The following is a 20542-nucleotide window of genomic DNA, read 5'->3' as shown; positions in this document are numbered from 1 at the left end:
AATTGGATTCAGGTCTGGGGAATGGGAGAGCCAGTTGCAGCATCAATGCCTTCATCTTGCAGGAACTGCTGACACACTCTGTCCACATGAGGTCTAGCATTGTCTGGCGTTAGGAGGAACCCTGGGCCGACCGCACCAGCATTTGATCAAACAAGGGGTCCGAGATTCTCAATCGGGGTACCTCTGGTGAGCATATGGAGGGCTGTGCAGCCCCCAAAGAAATAACAACCCACACCATTACTGCCAAATTGGTCATGCTGGAGGATGTTGCAGGTAGCAGACCATTCTCCACGACTTCTCCAGACTCTGTCACATCTGACACGTGTGCTCAGTGTGAACCTGCTTTCATCTGTGAAGAGCACAGGGCTCCAGTGGCTATTGGTTGCATCTGGCAAATGCCAAACTTCCTGCACAGTGTTGGACTGTAAGCACAACCTCCACCTGTGGACGTTGGACCCTCATACCACCCTCATGGAGTCTGTTTCTAAGCAGACACATGCACATTTGAGGCCCACCGGAGGTCGTTCAGCAGAGCTCTGGCAGTGCTCCTCCTGTTCCTCCCTACACAAAGGTGGGGGTAGCGGTCGTACTGTTGGGTTGTTGCCTTTCTACGACCTCCTCCACATCCCCTCATGTGCTGGCTTGTCTCCTGGTAGCACATTCATACGCCTCCGCTCACATTAATGTGCCATCCTAGATGAGCTGCACTACCTGAGCCACTTGTGTGGGTGTTCTCATGCTTCCACTAGAGTGAAAGCACCACCAGCATTTATAATTGACCGAAGCCTCAGCCAGAAAGCAGAGGAACTGAGAAGTGGTCTGTGGTCATCACCTGCAGAACCACTCCTTTATTGGGAGTGTCTTGCTAATTGCTTATACCATTTTCACAACATCACGTGAAACTGATTGAGAATCAGTGTTGTTTCTTAAGTGGACAGTTTGATTTCACACAAGTGGAGTTACATTGTGTTGTTTAAGTGTTCCCATAATTTTTTAGCAGTGTACTATCATTCTAACTGGCTTCTGAGAACCTGTTTCATACTGAATCCTTCATATTAGCAACATCCCCACCTTGTATTTATTTTTATTTTATTGTGAAACTCTGGGAATTTTATGTGTGAAACATTAAAACATGAAAAGATTAAAACTTTTTCCTTCATTTTGACAAATAACTGTTGTGAATTTTTAAAAATTGAGTAAGAGCTGAATAAACACAGAGATCATTTCTGGAACTGTCTGACAGGATTGATGCTGATGATGAAAACATTCTGAAACAGCAGAAGGTTGTTTTGAGAATTTTGATCATTTGTAACATACCTTCTTGTTCAAACGAGTGCAAAAAAACACCGGGAGTTGTTGAACACAACATGATACAACAGCAGTGAGTCTCTAGACTTGGGGATGTGGTTATGTGAAACACACTCACAATCACACGCACGGTGATTATGACATTTCTGAGGGTGGACTACATGTGCAATTTCCTCATTTGCACAAACATTCCTTTAAAGAAGCAGTTTTCTTTTTAAATAAGGATTTGGTCGAGTCTCAGAATGTTAACCCTGTCAAGAGGAACTGTTCAATAAGTCAACCCTTGCCCGACCAACTCGTTCAAAACGCAGCTGCTAGATTCCTAACGCGTAGTGACAGGCGCCAGCATATAACACCAGTTCTCACATCCCTTCATTGGTGTCCCATCACTTTCAGGGTCCAACATAAAATGCTACGTTTTGTTTTCAAATCCCTCCATGGTCTTGCCCCTGTGTACTTATCTGATCTTCTTTCAATTCATACTCCTGGTCGCTCACTCAGGTCCTCCAGCCTGTTGCTCCTCGAGGTCCCGAAAGCGTGTTACAAGTCATGCGGACAAAGAGCTTTCTCGGTCGCGGGTCCTAAACTGTGGAACGAACTTCCAGTCACAGTTCGACTGGCATCCACCTTGGCAGATTTTAAGTCTAGACTAAAGACACACTATTTTACCCTTGCATTTAACAGTTAGCTGTTAGTTTGGTTTTTACTACTCTTATTTTATCGTCCATTGTAAGGTTTTATTGGTACTTTTTTATCGGCTTGTCTTTTTTATTAATGGCTGTATTTTATAGTACTGTTTTATGTTTTTTATCTCTGTTATTGTGCGACTGTTCAGCACTTTGGTCAGCCGTATGGCTGTGTCTTTAAAGTGCTATATAAATAAAGGTGGTATGGTATGGTATGTCTCGTTTCAACAGTTGCAACTGATTACAAGAAATAATGTCTCACTGAATATCAATCAGGGGTGTGTGTTAGCAAGAAACCAGACAATAAAATATATGTAACAATACCAGGGAGGCGCTATGATATATTGCGATACTAAAAGCAAAACGATATTTCTAACTTTTAAGACCAACTTTAATTGCCTCCTTGGGTTGCCACCTTACTGTGGTGGAGGGGTTTGTGTCCCATCCTAGGAGCTAAGCTGTCTGAGGCTTAATGCCTCTGGTAGGGTCACCCATGGCAAACAGGTCCTAGAACAAGGTTCAAACAAAGCAGAGCCCAAAGACTGCCTGGACGTGGGTCACTGGGGCCCCCCTCTGGAGCCAGGCCTGGAGATGGGGCACATTAGGGATCGCCTGGTGGCCGGGCTTTCATCCATGGAGTCCGGTCAGGCACAGCTCGAAAAGAAGACATGAGTCCCCCCTCCCATCGGCTCACTTGTGGGAGGGGGCAAAGGGTTCGGGTGCAATGTGTGATGGGTGGTAGCTGAAGGCGGGGACCTACGTGGTCACATCCTCGGCTAAGCTAGCTCTTGGTACATGGAATGTCATCTTTCTGGTGAGAAAAGATCCTGAGTTGGTGTGTGAAGTTGAGAGTTTCTGGCTTGATATAGTCGGACTCACCTAGATGCACGACTCTGGCTCCAGAAACAGTTTCCTGGCAAGGGGCTGAACTTTCTACCACTCTGGAGTTGCTCCCACGGAGAGGTGCTGAGCAAGGGTGGGCATACTAGTTTGTTATACAGATGAAAAAACCATGATACCAGCTCAGTGGCCTGATGGTACGAGTGTCCACTCTGAGACTGGGGGATTGTGGGATCAAATCCGTGGTTGGGTCATACCAAAGGCTTTTAAAAAATGAGACACAATGCCTTCCTGCTTGACACTCAGCATTAAGGTGTTCAACTGGGGGACTAACTGGTTCCCAAGCGCAGATGTGTCTGCAGCACACCTCTGCCTTAGGGGATGGGTCAAATGTGGTGAACAAATTCCACACACCAGTTTGACAACTAGTGCGGCTTTAACTTTATGAAAGATGTACGTGAAGGCAGATTTAAATAATAGGGCAAAGCCATAAAATCATGAAATGATCATAAATCTAAGCCACACAAAAAATTATAAAACAAATTTAAGATCAATAAATTTAGAAAGGGGCGTAATATAGATGAAGAAAACACAAAGATTTAAGTCAAATAGTTTTAAATAACAGGGTCTTCAGCTGCTTTTTAAAGGTGTCCAGACTGTCAGTACTATGTAAAGATAAAGGAAGTTCATTCCAATGTTGAGATGTAAAAGCTTGGAAAGAGTGATCACCTTGGTTTCATATCTGGTCTTTGTAACTTCTAGAAGATCCTGGTTTGTGAACCTGAAGGCTTGGATTGAAACGTTAGGCCTTAACAGTTCAGGGGTCTCATTATCAAACATTGCGTAGAATCCTTACTTAAGCTCAGCAAAAAAAAGTACTTACGCCAAGTAGCTTTGCGATCTATCAAACATGGAGTACACACAGCTGCACGCAATCTCCGCTTCATAAATCGGAGTCTAACGAGAATGTTTCTCAGCTGCTTTTTAGTCACATCCCGCCCTCACCATGCCCACTTACTGCCATAAATAGTCAATGCAAAGTGCCTTGTGGATCTCATGCATATACATAAGCCGGCTGGTGCAGCGCTCCGCCAATGACATGGCGACCGTAGATCAAGGCAGATCAAGGAAGCGCTATTTCACAGAAGCAGAAGTTAAGGTACCTGTGGGTGAGGTGGAGAAATGAAAGGAAGTGCTTCTGCAAAACAAATAAGAGAAAATCCACGGAGTGGCACAGCGTTGCTGAAGCCGTCAATGTTGTGAGTTCTTCAGAGAGATCTGTGGCGGATATAAAAAAAATGGTCCAATTGGGATTTGATCCCCAGACTCCCAAGTGAAAGTCACGCGCGCTAACCAGTCAGCCAAATGGAGATCTCCATTGTCCAAGTAGCTACGGCGCATCATCAATCAGATTACAGTGACAGGACACACACACCATCACAGACGCATGACATTCTGTCTCAATCTGTCCCCCTGCTGATATTGCATTCTGTATGCATCTGCATTCCGTATTCTGCATATCAGGCTGTGTGTGTGTGTGTGTGTGTGTGTGTGTGTGTGTGTGTGTTCTGTGTGTGTGTGTGTGTGTGTGTTCTGTGTGTGTGTGTGTTCTGTGTGTGTGTGAGAGAGAGAGTGTGCGTGTGTGTGGGGGGTCTTGTTCTGTGTGAAAACGAAGCAGTACAAGTGATAATGCTGCAGGATTTCATAACTGTATCCTTCTCAGCAGCAGCACTGCAGGTGCTCTCCATGTCCAACATGTGCATAAGCAAATTCCTTAGCCAACTTAAAGTTGCGCTCATTTTTCCGCTAAGTTTTCTTTCATGAATCCCAAAGTTTGCGTGGAAAGTTGCTTACGCAGTTTTCCAACCCCGTTTTGTGCGTAAGCAAGCTTGATAAATGAGGCCCCTGTTCAATAATATATGGAGGAGCTTGACCATGTAAAGCCCTGGAATGAACTCTAAAGTTAATGGGTATCCAGTGAAGAGACATCAGAATAGGAGTGATGTGAGCTCTTCTGTTTGCTCCGGTTAGGAGCTTCGCTGCAGAGTTTTGGACCAACTGAAGACAGTCAAGGGCTCTTTACTTGAAACATGTAAAATGTGTGTTACAGTAATCTAGATGGGAGGAGAGTTCATGTTTTGACACCAACCTTTGCTGACTCAAGATCTTTCTCATATGATAAAATTAGTTTCGGACCACCGTTTTTGTCAAAATCAACACCCACATTTCTCAGGTTTTACTTAACAGCAAAGACCAAGTTGTTGACTAATCAGGGGAACCATGCTCACAGGGGCCATGATCAGACATTCAATCTTCTCAGAGTTTAACTGAATAAAGTTATCTTCTTCTAGCCAGCTACTGATAGCTGATAGACACTGTAGTAGTTCATCAAGTTTATGAAGCTCAGAATCCTTAAAGGAGCAGTACAGCTGAATGTCATCTGCATATAAGTGACAGAAGACATTATAAAAAGAATCAATTATCTGTCCAAGAGGGTTTATACATAGTAAAAACAGGAGTGGACCTAAAACAGAGCCTTGGGGCACCCCACAGAACAGACTGGTGGAACCTGACATGATTTGGTTATTTAAGACACTGAAACCTCTGTTAGAAAGCTACGATCTAAACTAGTCTAGAACAGTTCTAGAGATCTTCACCGAGTCACGGTGCTGTGATCAACAGCGTCAAAAGCTGCAGAAACATCCAACAATAAGACTAAATTCTGCAGCCATTATGATGTCACTGGAAACTTTAAGCAAAGTTGTTTCTGTTGAATGCTTTTTACAAAAACAAGATTGGAATTGATCTAAATTGTTGTGTAGTTCCAGGAAAGCAATCAGTTGATCGACCACAACTTTTTCTAGAATTTTAGAAATAAAGGGCTATGTGGAAATGGGTCTGTAATTTACAGGCTGAAAGGCGTCCAAACTGGGATTTTTAAGAACCGGTTCAACAACAGCATGTTTGAAAACAGAGGGTACAGAGCCAGTTGGAGGATAGATTAATAAAGTCCACGAGCATGGGCCAATTAGGTGAAAACCTTAAGAAGCAAACTGGTTGAAAGAATATTAACATGGCATGAAGTTGGTTTGATGTTTTTCTGAATGAGTTCTGATTTAATTCTTAAAGAAAGACCATGAAAATACAGGCATGTGAGGGGAAACTGACAGGTTTATGATGTCAAATAAAACATGATAGTTATTTTTGTTTGACCAAATCAGCTGAGCAAAGCAAGCGGCCCTGGAGTTTTTTGACATCTCATTCAGAGATTTTAGAAGCTCCTTAAAATGCAGCCAGTGAACCTATGATTGAGTTGATTTCCAATGCGTTTCAGTTTGGCGTCGAGCCTTTCTGAAGCTGTAAATATTTTTATTTATCCAGGGACTGTTTTTTCTGTGAGGCCTGATGCTCCGTTTAACTGTGGCCACTGCACAATACAGGAGCATTGTTGAGTAAGCGAATGGACAAAGGAGTTTGGATCATCACAATGAATTAAGCTGCTGTACAATAATGTAGAAAATCTATCCACTGCTGACTGATTAATGATGCATCTGTCTGCTCTCCATTTGTGAGGGACAGGATCAATGTTAGATTAGACTTTAAAGAAAATATAGCTGTGGTCACTCACCTTAACCTCTTCAACATGTATGAAAAACAAGATCCAGCGTGCGGCCCTTTTAATGTGTGGGTCCTGAAACATGCTGTTCAAAGTTAAAAGACTCTGTAAAAGATATAAACTCTACTATTGTGCTACAAGCAGGCTCATCAATGTGTACACTAAAGTCACCAAGAATTAAAACCTATTCTAGCTTGATCATTGATGAAAAAACTTTGCAAACTCAGAGAGAAAAGGGACAGCTGGCCTGAGGTCGATAAGATAGAATAGAGAGAAATACATTTCGTAACCCTACTTTGATGACCTGACATTCAAAAGTAGTAAACAAGCCACTTTTCATCAAATTACAGACATATTTGTCCATAAAGATCACAGCAAGACCGCCACCATGATGTGATGGGCGTGGTGTGGTACACGCAGAGAAATTTGGTGAACATGTTCCATTAGAATGCACACAATTTCCATCTTGCTGCCAAGTCTCAGTAAGAAATAAGTAGTCCAAGCCCTTGCTGATGAACAGCTCATTTAAAATAAAGGATCCGTTTGAAATGGATCGAGCATTTAGCAGGGCACACTGAACTGAATCTAGGACATCATCTGTCTTATTAACCCGTTGGAGAGGGATGGGTCATAAACATCTAATACATTTCTGGGATAAAAACTGTTCATATCCTTGCAGGATGATGAATGAATGAATAGGAAAACTTTGTTTTTTCAGTAGAAGAAAATGTTAAACAACACACAGATGGTTGCATCGAGGGAAGACTGGGGGGGGGGGGGGGGGGGGGGTAGCGGTTAGCCTGCTTGAGCCATGTCAGTTATAGAAGAGAATAGAATAAACTTTATTAATCCCACAGTGGGCAAATACAGTGGTGAAAAACAGCAAAAGGTTGAAGGTATCAATCAAACCAAAACTGAGGGACCTGCAAGCCCTGAAGCCAGAAGTGGAGAGAGCAGGTGCCTACATCTTCGATATTCACAGTAAACTGTGGGAAATGAGCCAGAGATGAAAACTTATTCCACTGCTCTTTAAAATGTCAAAGAGATGGTTAAAATGCTGATGTGTGATGACAGACTCCCACACGAATGGTTACTCATTTAACTGAAGCTGAGATGGAGCACAGCAGACCAGGAAGTTTATTCAGAATAGCAGGGATGGTGGCTGATGGGAAACATCTTGTCATGACATAAAAAATTATTGAATCACCTACCACCAAAGTGGTCGGTGAAAACTGTGGATGAGGTGCATCGGATTCTAGATTTGTGCCCTGTGAGTTAGTGGAGGATGAGTTAGTGTCGTTGCACAACATCCTTAGGGAATTTGTGTCGAGCAGAAGACGTTGAGGTCCAGAAGGAAAGAGACTGTGGAGGCTGCTTCTTATAGACTACAGGCTCCTCCTGAACGGCATCAGATGGTTGAGTGGAGGGAAGGGGCTTGGAGAGATTTGCTGGTTGTTCCTCAGCAAGTGGTGAAAAAGCAGTTGGAAAGACTGAGGTCAGGCGGGGGAACAACAGGGGTTCATATGGCCATGTTCATACTGACCAAGGTTAAGATGGGTCTGGGGTGGAGCTGGAAGTTCGTAGTTGTGATGCAGGACCCTAAACAATGGTAGCTTCAAACAGAGTTCCTCATGGATGCCTCGCTTTCAAGCTGACTGACAATGGTCCTGGTCAAACTGTACAGCATCGTTTCCTTCTTTTGTAGTTCAGCAGAGAGATGCGGTATCGCCTCCTTAAGGTTCTAAAAAGTGAACTTATTATGAGGCAGAAGGAGGGAGAGGACAGCGACAGAAAAGAACGAGGTCTTTGAAGAAATGAAGGCACAAAAATTAGGGAGCTGGATAGACATGTCTGCAGGATTCTATTCATTAATTCAGAGTGTGTGTGTGTGTGTGTGTGTGTGTGTGTGTGTGTGTGTGTGTGCGCGCCTTAAATAAATATGCTGTAATAATATAAAAGTGACTTTTACATCCTGGTCCATAATGAGTTGCTCTAGAAACAAGCATCCAGGTATTTTTACTGAGGACATAGAAGTCATGTTTGTGGAAGGAAACTGAAAGTAAACGGATCAGAAACCAAAGGTCAAGTTTCTAATCAGCAACTGGGTTTTACAGCTGTCATCTCTCTGATTTGTGCAGGTGTTACAGTAAAGATATGTGAGAGTGCAGCAGGGCATTATGATGCGTTACTGATTACGTCGGACCTTTATTTAGTATACACCGATATGCAGCTGCAGGTCTTCAAACTCCTCACTGATCTTCAGAAGAGAGAAGATACTATTAGTTATAAAAGAGGAGATAAAACTCTGACTACAGTTGAGCCAAAGGATATTTACATGCTTCCCCATTAAAAGTCTTGATGGGAATTAATCAATTATAAAAGAAATTTAACCTATAAAAAGGAGAATTATTGGGTGATTTATGACTCAGTCATCTAAAGTTATTGGAGAGAATAACATCAGAGCAGCCAGATAGTGTCAGCATCATTCCACCGCAGGCAAAGCATTTAAATTAGTCAAGAGGTAAAATAACGGGTGTTTTAATACTAATGTGAGCATACTTGTGTTAATAGTTTCTTTTTAAAAAGAATGAAAAATCACAACCCGGCAACATCTACTGTTAGATTATACAATGATGTGAGATTGATTTAAAGAGCAGTTTCAGTTGTAGAATAGTTAGCTGTAAAACCTCTAGGTGTGTGTGTGTGTGTGTGTGTGTGTGTGTGTGCTTTTCTGGGAGGATTTAAGTGGCTGGGCACACAACAAGGAATAACTGAGTATGGAAGAGTAAATGGATGCCAAGTCAAATAAAACTAAACTCAGAGCAACGACACAAGCCTTGGCTGTCAGCTCAGTTTAGCAGGGTGTCTCTCACTCACTCGCGTACACACACACACACACACGGCTGAGGCAGCACTTACGGCACCAAGTGATCCTGATCCCTCTCAGCCAGTTTCAACCACAGTCACACAGAAACAATCACTCTTACAGAAAATAGGTGTGCATGCACACACACAGCAGATTAGATGCTGTTTCTGGACCACAAACGAAGGGGTCATGCTAATCACCCCCACCCGCACAGGAAGGCGTGCCTGACTTCTGGATGTTCCGTAGAGAACCCGACTCTCCTTACTGCTTAATGGAAAACCCGGCTCAGCTGGAGTGTTTGGCTTGGATAGAAATACGAGCTGCTTCACCCGCTTCCGTTAGGCGTCACTGACTCAATTATTCAGGTTAATAAAGTGATAAAGTTGAAGGTCAAAGGTCAGGCACAGAGCAGCACTCCTGAGTGGCTGTTTAAATTTACGCTGATATTACACCGCTCTTTTTTATCATTAGCATTACCATTTTGTGCCCTCTCTTGTTAAGTGCTTTGGTCAGCTGACATGCCGTTCTTAAACGTGCTCTACACATAAATTTGGTTTGTTACAACTTTACAATGACAGGAATATTTATCATTTTACTGCTGACTCCTGTGAGTTTATGATTAACAGGAGAATGTGTTCTTCTGGTTGTTTGTCTTGTTGAACACACAGTGTGTCGAGTATGTAACAGATATGATAAACTTTACACCGCAGTGGTGCATCAGGAGGTTAAAAATGAAACGCCTTTAGACTCCCAAGTTATTTATTTTCTGTTCAAAAGAAGTCAGATTTTCTTGTAATATTTGATAACAGGTCGTCACCCCAGCTCTAATCCTCTAAATGTTCTTCGACTTTGCCGACTCCTCACCAACTTCCTTTCCAACTATTGTACCCGATCATGACATCGTGGTCTGTTTGGATGTAAAACAGCAAAAGTAAGCGAACAGAATAAGAAAATCTGATCTAAAAATATATAATGGAAATATGTGTTGTTTATAAAATGCCTTTAGGATGACTTTATGCAAACATGATTTTGTCCTTAACCCCCAGAGACCCACGGTTGTAATATTACAACATCAGATTTGTCTACAAAAATAAACCTTCCCCATTTTTTTTTCTTTTTAAAACCACATTTACATTGCTAATAGGTCCTATTGTTCAGTTCTGCAACACTATTGGCTGTTAAAATGTGTAAATAGGCCCGTTTATCTGGCCTCCTAGAACAACATGTGGAAGGTTAAAAAACGATTTTGCAGTTGTTTTCTAAATGTGGGTTTCTGGGGGTTAATGCGTCTTTAATGGATCATTAGAATGACAAAAAAAAAAAAGTTGAAACAGATTTGACATTCATCATTCTACCCGAGTAGATTTTAGCTAAAATCTTTTTCATACCAACTTTGAGTCAAAAGTTTACGTGCGTTTGATTATTTTCACTGATTTGAGCCAAATAAGTGAGAATTTTAACTTTAGTGACAAACCCAAAACTTGTTTGTTCTTTGAGTTTTAGAATTTTTCATTGACTGAACAAATAGTACTTCAAAAATGTTCATGCATTTGAGTGGAAAACCCCTGAAAGATTTAGTAACTATAAATAGAATGATCAGGAAGCCTGGATCCTGGAAGGAAACCATGAAGAAATAAGAGTTCAGGTCAGTTTGAGGCACACAAACTGATTTTTGTGTCCGTTGTGGTAAACTCTGAGGCTTGTCTTCATCTGGTTCAGATTGTGACACCTTTTCTGTTATGTAAACATGTACAGGACATGCAAACCAAGTCACCACTTGTCTGAGCACGTGCTTTCCTCCGCCTCAATTAAGAGTTCCTGAAAACAATGAAGCATGTGTGTTTCCATAGGCTGAAACCCTCCATCAAGCCCATAACCCTCAAAGTGACTGACGTGTTTAGACAGGAGACAATTTTCATGTCACACCTGATACACAAGTTCACACGGCACACACACACACACTCAGACAGGAGAACATAAGAGGAACACTGACTCCAGATGTGCTGAAAGAATAGGAGTTATATTTTTAAGTACAGGCGAACAAATCAATAAAACAAAAACATGTGCAAAAGTAGACGAGTAAAAGCAAAGTATCTCTACAGTGTTGACCACACACACACATGAACACACACACACACACACACATACACAGTGTTGGATTCAGTAAAGGGGTTTAAAGGTGACAGATTGTCTCAACAGCACAGGTTTCACACCTGAGTCACTTGAACTGTAATCAGAAGAGGCTGATCTTTGCTTCCTGTGGCTGAAACGGGGGGGGGCTACTGTTTCCCCCCCCCCCACGGAGAAATCGATGTGCATTCAAAGGTGAAAAACAGGATGTGAAATGGACTGGATATATTGTATTACTCTTCCTGTGAACCGCTGGAACTAAATGAAGTTAAATTTACAGTCAGGAAACTAAACGTAGAGGAAGAATGACAATAACGCCCCCCCCCCCCCAACTCAACCTCTCATTATCAGCACCAGTACGAGACCCAGCTTCATGTAGCTAAAGTTACATTCAAACTTAATAAACAACAATAATAAACAGAACCATAATGATGATTACTTTGTGAGCAGTCCATTAATCTACGACACGTTTGTTCCGACTCGTCTCTTTGGGGACATCCTTGTGTAACGACACGGTAGTGGACTCTTTGTCCTCTCAGCTAAAAGCTCGAGTACGATCTTTGGCCGTTCTAGTCTTGTTGCATCTCACATAAACAAACCCATGTTTTTACACACAGGTTTAATCCTGATTGCTGTTACCGTAGAAATTGTTTGTTAAATCATAACTTTAAGCTAAGAAAAATGGGTGCAAAATTCTGGTTCGCTCTCTCTCCCTGAACGTTTAGCTGGAATTCTTTGCTTCTCTTTGTTTTGGGTCCAACGACAAACTCATAAAAATAACAAACAAAATTTTTGTTTGGTGAAAGTTATTAAACATCCTCAAAGTCCCAGCACAACGACCTCCTTCAGGACATAATCCTGAACAGATGAGTCCACTGTCCTGCTGTCCACGCCTCTCAGTTAGGTGACCGTCTGTCCATCCAGGCTGCTGCTTAGTCCCATGCTGGTGAGGAGGTTCTTCAGTTGTGTGATGGTGCCCACCAGCTTTAGCTTCTCCTCCTCCAGAGAAGAAACCTGCTCCTTCAGCCGGCCCTCCGACTTGGCCAAAGCCTCCACCCGACTCTCCAGGCTGCAGACTTGTGCTTGTGAGACCTAAGGAGAGAGAGAAAGGTAGACTTAGGAACACACACTCTCCTGTACTTTAAACTAGAACGACTGCTTTCAGTGTTTGTGCACCTGCAGCTCCTCCAGCAGGTCCAGGTTCTGCTGTCGGAGACTCTGATTGGTCCTCTCCAGCTGTGCAGCTCTCTGTTGCTGGTTGAGGGTCGGTGGCGTGTCCAGAAGTTCATCCTGCAGCACGTGGTACTCTACCTCATAGGCCTGCAGCTGCTTGGAAACGTCCATTTCACAAACCTGAAGAACAGAGAGAAGATCTAAATAGTGCAGGACACTAAGAAAATATTATTTATAGGTTAGGATTTGTAAATAGTTTAATTCAAAATAAAAATTGGTATAAGATGGAAACTTGTAAAAGGGCAGTAGCCATTCATTTTTTGATTTAAAACTATAACAAATCTACAACAACAGAAACGGTGTTTCTGCTGCTGGAATTTCAGGGTGATTTTACCAGAGGTTCCCAGCATGTCTCCACTCACCGGGCCGGCCACACGGGCCGTTTTCAGGAACCTTCGGGGGACCTGAACATGAGCAGGTTCTTATACAGGTGCTGGCCAGTAAATTAGAATATCATCAAAAGGTTGAAAATATTTCAGTAATTCCATTCAAAACGTGAAACTTGTACATTATATTCATGCAATGCACACAGACCAATGTATTTCCGATGTTTATTACATTTAAATTTGATATTTATAGGTGACAACCAATGAAAACATCAAATCTGGTATCTCAGAAAATTTGAATATTCTAAAGGCCAATGAAAAAATGTTTGTTTCTCTAATGTTGGCCAACTGAAAAGAATGAACATGAAAAGAATGTGCATGTATAGCACTCAATACTTAGTCGGGGCTCCTTTTGCCTCAATAACTGCAGTAATGCGGCGTGGCATGGACTCGATCAGTCTGTGGCACTGCTCAGGTGTTATGAGAGCCCAGGCTGCTCTGATAGTCGTCTTCAGCTCCTCTGCATTGTTGGGTCTAGCGTATTGCATCCTCCGCTTCACAATACCCCATAGATTTTCTATGGGGTTAAGGTCAGGCGAGTTTGCTGGCCAATCAAGGACAGGGATACCATGGTCCTTGAACCAGGTGCTGGTGGTTTTGGCACTGTGTGCAGGTGCCAAGTCCTGTTGAAAGGTGAAGTCTGCATCCCCATAAAGTTGGTCAGCAGCAGGAAGCATGAAGTGCTCTAAAACTTCCTGGTAGACGGCTGCATTGACCCTGGACCTCAGGAAACAGAGTGGGCCAACACCGGCAGATGACATGGCACCCCACACCATCACTGATGGTGGAAACTTTACACTGGACCTCATGCAACGTGGATTCTGTGCTTCTCCGCTCTTCCTCCAGACTCTGGGTCCTTGATTTCCAAAGGAAATGCAGAACTTGCTTTCATCAGAAAACATAACTTTGGACCACTCAGCATCAGTCCAGTCCTTTTTGTCCTTGGCCCAGGCGAGACGCTTCTTGCGCTGTTTCTTGTTCAAGAGTGGCTTGACACACGGAATGCGACACCTGAATCCCATGTCTTTCATGAGTCTCCTCGTGGTGGTTCTTGAAGCGCTGACTCCAGCTGCAGTCCACTCTTTGTGGATCTCCCCCACATTTTTGAATGGGTTTGTCGTCACAATTCTCTGCAGGGTGCGGTTATCCCTAGAGCTTGTACACTTTTTTCTACCACATTTTTTCCGTCCCTTCGCCTGTCTGTTAATGTGCTTGGACACAGAGCTCTGCGAACAGCCAGCTTCTTTAGCAATCACCTTTTGTGTCTTGCCCTCCTTGTGCAAGGTGTCAATGATTGTCTTTTGGACAGCTGTTAAGTCAGAAGTCTTCCCCATGATTGTGGTGCCTTCAAAACAAGACTGAGGGACCTTTTAAAGGCCTTTGCAGGTGTTTTGAGTAAATCAGCTGATTAGAGTGGCAGCAGGTGTCTTCTATATTCAGCCTTTTCAGAATATTCTAATTTTTTGAGATACCAAATTTGGAGTTTTCATTAGTTGTCACTTATGAATATCAAATTTAAATGTAATGAACATTGGAAATACATTGGTCTGTGTGCATTGCATGAATATAATGTACATGTTTCACGTTTTGAATGGAATTACTGAAATATTTTCAACCTTTTGATGATATTCTAATTTACTGGCCAGCACCTGTATAGCCCGGCTGAGCGAAACCTCTGGTTAACTCATGCTGAATGGTTTTAACTCAGCAGGAAATGGCATCAGCAGACGGCATCCTAGACAACCGGCGTTAGTAAAATAAGAGTTGCTTGTGAAGCAGAATGGAAGCATTAGCAAATAAGCACCGATAGTGGTGATTTAAAATAGCCGTTACCGAACTCCCAACTCTGAGGAATGGGTAGTTCACTGAGCTTAGTTGTTTCAAATAGACCCGCAAAAACCTGAGCTTATTCTGGTCATTGAACACCACATTTTACATCACACAGCTGCTCTCTTCCCCCATCTGGGATTAATGGTTGTATTTCAGCAGAACAAAAGTTTTTGCTACAATAAGAGGCTTTTTGGTGCAGATCAGCGACATCACCTAACGTCTGTGCAAAGTCTTGTGAGAGCTGAATTTGTATGGAGACAACAGCTGATGGGACCGGGCTGTCATATCCGTTAGTCAATTTCCCCCTCCAACAATGGAAACATGCTTATTATTATCGTCAGATGGAAACGGTCTTTTTGCTGGGTTAAAAAAAGTATTTTTCTTGTAATAATTACTAAAGAAATCACACACAAACTAAATGAACACGTTCATGATACTCTGCTCTCAGAGATTTGTTTTCAGGAATGTTTGGATCCATCAGGAGGGGGAACAGATCCCACTAAGACCTGACACTGGGTTGGTTTTTACCTCATAACGACACATTCCCAATAAGAGATGATCTGAATAAAATCCTAAAACTTAAAGGGACTTTACGGAGTTTTGAATTTTTATGCTCGCGATTGCCCCATCAGGCCAAAAGCATAACGGCAGCTTCAATAGGAGGCTCGTGCACGAGGCGCGCATGCTGTACGTGCACACTCCTTAACGAAAATAACAGCTGAGACAGTCCGGTGTGTGTGTGTGTGTGGCCCGGAGGACAGGAGAACGCGCATAATTTGGTTCTGTACCTTTCTCTTCAGCACAGCTGACAAAGGTTTATGATGGGTCAGTCCTCCTGCATGCTCAGATCATTCCCTTCCCTTGCTAGAAAAATTGTTCCAAAATGAAAGTTGAACCCACATCTTTTTTATCTGTGAATTCAATGCCGTTCGGCGAGTCTCAAATAAAAATTTGGGCATCTTACTGTAAAAAAAACATACCATTAATGTAAAAAAGAAACTCTAAAACAACCATGTTCACATCCAGAATCAAACCCGGGTCTTCTGCACGAGAGCCCGAAATCTTACAAGGCGAGCTAAATCGCCAGTAGTGTCTTCTGTATCTGTAACATTTATATCCTTGATCGCAGCTGAAACAACGTTCAAAGAACGGTTCGGAGGGCTATGCCTGAGCGTGAACGCGCATGAAGCAGCCTGCTCGACCCGAGCATCTCTCTTTTTCTGTGATTTTACAGAAAAACAGGCAATCACAGTAAAAATGCCAGGGCTCATTCTACAGGACCAGGGCATTGCAGGAGAATGTATGAAGAAGACTTTTATTATTTCTATACATGTTTTGGCTGTCACACTTCCATAATGTTCCTTTAAGTGTTTAATATGCAATGATTTTACAGCTCTTTGAGAATTTTACTTTACTTTTCCAATACATGATACAAAGACTTTCTACTTAGCATTAAATTTATAAACTGTTCTTTTCCTTAAATATATAAGTCCCAATTCTGAGGTGCATCTAAACCAGGAGGAAACCCCACCTCTGACAGGAACAGGTCCATATATTTCTAGATCAGAACGGCCTGTTTCAGCTCATTTCCCAAAACACCTGAACACTTACAGATAGTTCATGTCTGGCGGCTCTTAATTCTGTTTGCAACCTAGCAGTAATAAACCAGTGTGTTTGTCATGTCAATTACAACTTTATTAAAAATAAACATCTAGAAATTCCAAAAAGGCAAACTGGTCGCTTCTGCGGATCTAAATCTCCCCTTGACCCTGACTGAGACTTGCTGTTGTAAAGGAAACTGAAGGACTCAGTGGACACGCCCAAAAGGACCGGGTATGTCCTCCTGTTGGCCTTCGTCACTCAAAACCGATGCTCCATTCAAGAGGTTTATTAGCTTCTCAAGTGTATCAAGTTACACACACACACACACACACACACACACACACACACACACACACACACACACACACACACAGGAATGACGTAAGCTGAGGTCATGCGGTCACTGATCTTGAGTAAATATATAATCTATGGTGTTGACGGTAACTGGTGGTTCAGAGCCAGCGGGAAGATTCTGGTGACATTCCTTGTTTTGGGAGCTGAACAAACTGTTTAGTGGATCCTTTTAGCTTCACTGAACACATAAAACCCACTGTTGTCCATCATTACACCAGTTGGCCAGGAGAAACGATGACGACTTTTAACATGTTCTGTAAGAGCTATGCTGAGCAGCACTAGTTAAGCAACACATGGACGCTGATTCCTTTTTCCTGCTCTGAATGTGGCGTGACATCTCTCTGCTTCCACACCGGCCAGGCTGTGGTGGTGCACCTGTGAGGTTTCAGGAGATCAGCACTTGTGCTCCTGCCCGACTGTGTTACTGATGTCTGGTGAGTCACAAACAGATCAGAGTTTTAGTTTACCTGCTCTAAAACACCTGACTCGATGATTGGATTACCAGGTCTGCAGGTCATCTGGCCCCTCAAAAGCCTGATAAGTCACTAATTAAAACCAAGTGTGTTGAGCAGGCAACTCCTTGGTTTAAATAATTCCTCCACATTTATGTAGCTTCAGTCATAAAAGCTGGTATCGCCCTGGACTGCAGAGGTGGAAAGTAACAAATTACATTTACTTGCGTTAATGTAACTGAGTAGCTTTTTTGTGTATTTTTACTTTTTAAAAGTCACTTTTAAAGTCTGTACTTTTACTCAAGTATGTTTTCAAAAACATGATGCACATCATAATTTTTTAAGTTATGGTTAACTTAATAGTTTTTAGATAAGTGAACTTAAAAATTATTAGGTAATCAGTTTCCTCATAAATTTAGAGTTCAGTGAACTTATTCGGGGTTACAGTGTGCTGATCCTGCTGCTGTTTTGTACACCATTTATTTTTCTAAACGGCTAAGTAAATGACTAGTGTTTGTGGTAGTGTGCAATGCTATGGTATATTTACCTTAGAATTAAACGTATTTGTATTCACATTTATTAAATATATCTTTTGCTGTAAAAACTGCATTAAATTGTGGAAACGCTATGTTTCTCAGCAGGTGTGTGTGTGTGTGTGGTTGTCTGTTTAAATATACAAAAATAATCACATTTATCAATCGCGGTGTTTTATTTAGAAAATTCTCTTTTATTTAGTTAAATGTACCGGCCTGCCTCTTCTGCTTTGGTCCGACTTCCTGCCAGAATTGACGCAGATCACAAAAAAATTGAGCTTATGTCTAAATTATCGCTGCACGGTGTGAGGCTTCGTGACACTTTGCGGCTGATGTGACCGAGACCGTAGGTTAACAAGAGTACCGATTAGAAGTGCTCCTCATTCCACGGCACTTCCGCGTCTGGTGTGTTCCTGGCGTTAGACCCTCTCCAGGTATTTTAGAACAGATTTTTATGGTTATATGTTATGAAACTGCCAATATTTTTCAACAACTTGGGCATCTTTTGTCATTTACTACAACATTCCAATGGATTTTTCCAAAGATTAATGGTAAAAAGTAAACATTGTCACTTTAAAACAAAATCATGCAATTTTTGTAAAATGCAAACCATTTTCTACCATGTAGTCTAGAAAGTCACTGGTCAAAAAAAAAACTTTTAAATAATGCCTAACAAAAATGATCAGAACATTTTTAGACATTGTAATTATGAATTACTATGAGACTAATTCACAAAACACATAAGATGATAATATCTAAAAATATTCAGTCACCATTCTTAAGAGGTTACTGTTAGGAGTTCATAAGTGCCGCTGTTCTGATGAGTTGGTTGTGATGAAATGTTTAGAAAGCTGCAGGTAAATGCACCTTCATCTCAGCTGTTTGCTTGAGTAGCAAAATGTTGGACTCTGCTTTAATGTTGTAGAAATCACAATAGTATGAAATTCTCTCATCTCATGGTTGTACTCCAGCATCCTTAAATCTTCCGATACCCAGATCAATAAATTGGGATATCTTTCAAATGAATAAGGCTGTAGAATACTGGTGGCCATTTCTAGCCATAAAAAGGCATTTATGTTGCTAATATTGGGGTTTTAACAGGGCTTAATAGTGTTGTTATTTATGTTAAACTCTCCCCCCTCCCCCCCAAAAAAATACCATGACGAGCCCTCGGGCAACATCTATGAAGACTGAAAGGAGGTAAATCTGCTAGCGTCATTGACAGACGTGGTTAGTGGTAATTTTGTTTAATTTGACAAACTTTAAGCTCAAAAGATATAAAACAACAGTAGTCATTCTGGCTGTGGGTGGTGCTTTCTGAATCTGAGCAGTTTTTGGCATGCCGTCTCCACGCGCTACAACAAAGATAGTGACGAATGACCTACTTTCTCTGAAAATTCATTCTTAGAACGGACAATTTCATTAAATGTAATTTTTATTCTCAGATCAGAGATCAGGGGAGAGTGACTGTTGGTTGTGTGTGCCCAAAATTCTAAAAGTCTGAAAATGTGTCCTGAATTAACCATTTCACCATCGCCTAAATTTGCTTAGCCAGGTCCAGTTTGCCCCAAGTTGCGGACATTTTTCTGTCAAGTTTTTCTTTAAAAATAACAAAGTTTGTGTGGAAATTCCCTTACACAGTTTTCAGACCCTGTTTTGTGTGTAAACAAGCTTTATAAATAAGGCATTAGACAATTATCAGGTAAACATATGCATTCAAGGTTAGCCGCACAATGAATAGAAACAACCTGGACCATGATTGAAATTCTTATTGACTCCTGGATTACATGTTTCAGTGAGTTCTTAATCTGGGTCAGATTATCAGAAAAAGGCTCAGGATAATCTTGAACCAAGCCCAGTGTTGTATTTTTACTGCCCTGCCCATGTCGTCACGGTCACAGCTGTAAATTTAAATGTAGTTCCTCTAAATCAAGCTCCATAAACCTTGACTGATTTTTTCCCTGACAGACCTTCACCTTTGACCCCTGCTGCAGTTGCTTCGAACCTGATTCTCATCAACCTTTCACCAGCTCAACACCTGACCTTTACACTGCTACGCTGGAGAGCTGCGGCCTACCGGAGGACTGTGTGGGATAAAAATGTTACAAATGAAAATGAACATAAACTTGTGAAGCTTCTGTGAATCGTTGGATCTGTTCACGGGAGACGTAAAAACACAAAGATAAAGCACGCCCTGTAGTGATGACAGCACTTAAGGGGAATTCCATTACAGGACAGGAAATTATTTTCTTCTGGAGGCTTTGCTTTCATTCAAGCATAATTTTCAGGGCGGGAGGAGGTCATCATTACCTGGTTGATGGTCTTCTCCATCTGCACCAGGCCCAGGTTGGGCAGCGTGGTCTTGATGAAGTCCACTATGGACTCCAAGCTGTCATGCTGCAGGATCAGAGGCTTGTGGCTGCCTAGAAGGCTCAAAGCTACTTTAAAGATGACCTCTGAACCCTGTAGAAACAACATGTCTGACAAGAAGGAATAACATACGTAAGACATTAATGAAAAAAAAAACCCAACAGACAAAAAGAGATGACAGAAGATTAGAGCAGCTTATGTGAAGACAAAAACGCCAGGTGCTGACAGCACAGCTTCTGTTTATTAATAACTTAAAAGGCTTTTATACCAGAAGGATAAACTGACGTCAATAAAACAAACGCTTCAGCAAACATCAGAGTAGGTGTGCGTCTGAGA

The 20542-nt window shown here is 42.0% G+C and overlaps 1 protein-coding gene across 5 annotated transcripts in view; it reads right to left on the bottom strand.

Moving 5' to 3' along the window:
* Positions 1 to 11816: 11816 nt before the first annotated feature.
* The window catches only part of tbc1d1 (TBC1 (tre-2/USP6, BUB2, cdc16) domain family, member 1), an 89383-nt gene continuing 80657 nt past the window's right edge, over positions 11817 to 20542 (bottom strand). For all 5 annotated transcript variants that reach the window (XM_070553807.1, XM_070553810.1, XM_070553809.1 and 2 more), the window contains 3 exons: positions 20147 to 20316; positions 12623 to 12799; positions 11817 to 12538 (listed from right to left, as the gene is read on the bottom strand). In XM_070553807.1, the coding sequence (XP_070409908.1) occupies positions 12347 to 12538; positions 12623 to 12799; positions 20147 to 20316 (539 nt within the window). In that variant the 3' untranslated portion in view covers positions 11817 to 12346. The remainder of the gene's footprint in view (positions 12539 to 12622; positions 12800 to 20146; positions 20317 to 20542) is intronic.

Source organism: Nothobranchius furzeri, chromosome 7, assembly GCF_043380555.1.
Source record: "Nothobranchius furzeri strain GRZ-AD chromosome 7, NfurGRZ-RIMD1, whole genome shotgun sequence".
Classification (NCBI taxonomy): Eukaryota; Metazoa; Chordata; class Actinopteri; order Cyprinodontiformes; family Nothobranchiidae; genus Nothobranchius; species Nothobranchius furzeri.
The sequence above is the reverse complement of the archived record's forward strand: the minus strand, read 5'-3'. Positions and strand labels throughout refer to the sequence as shown.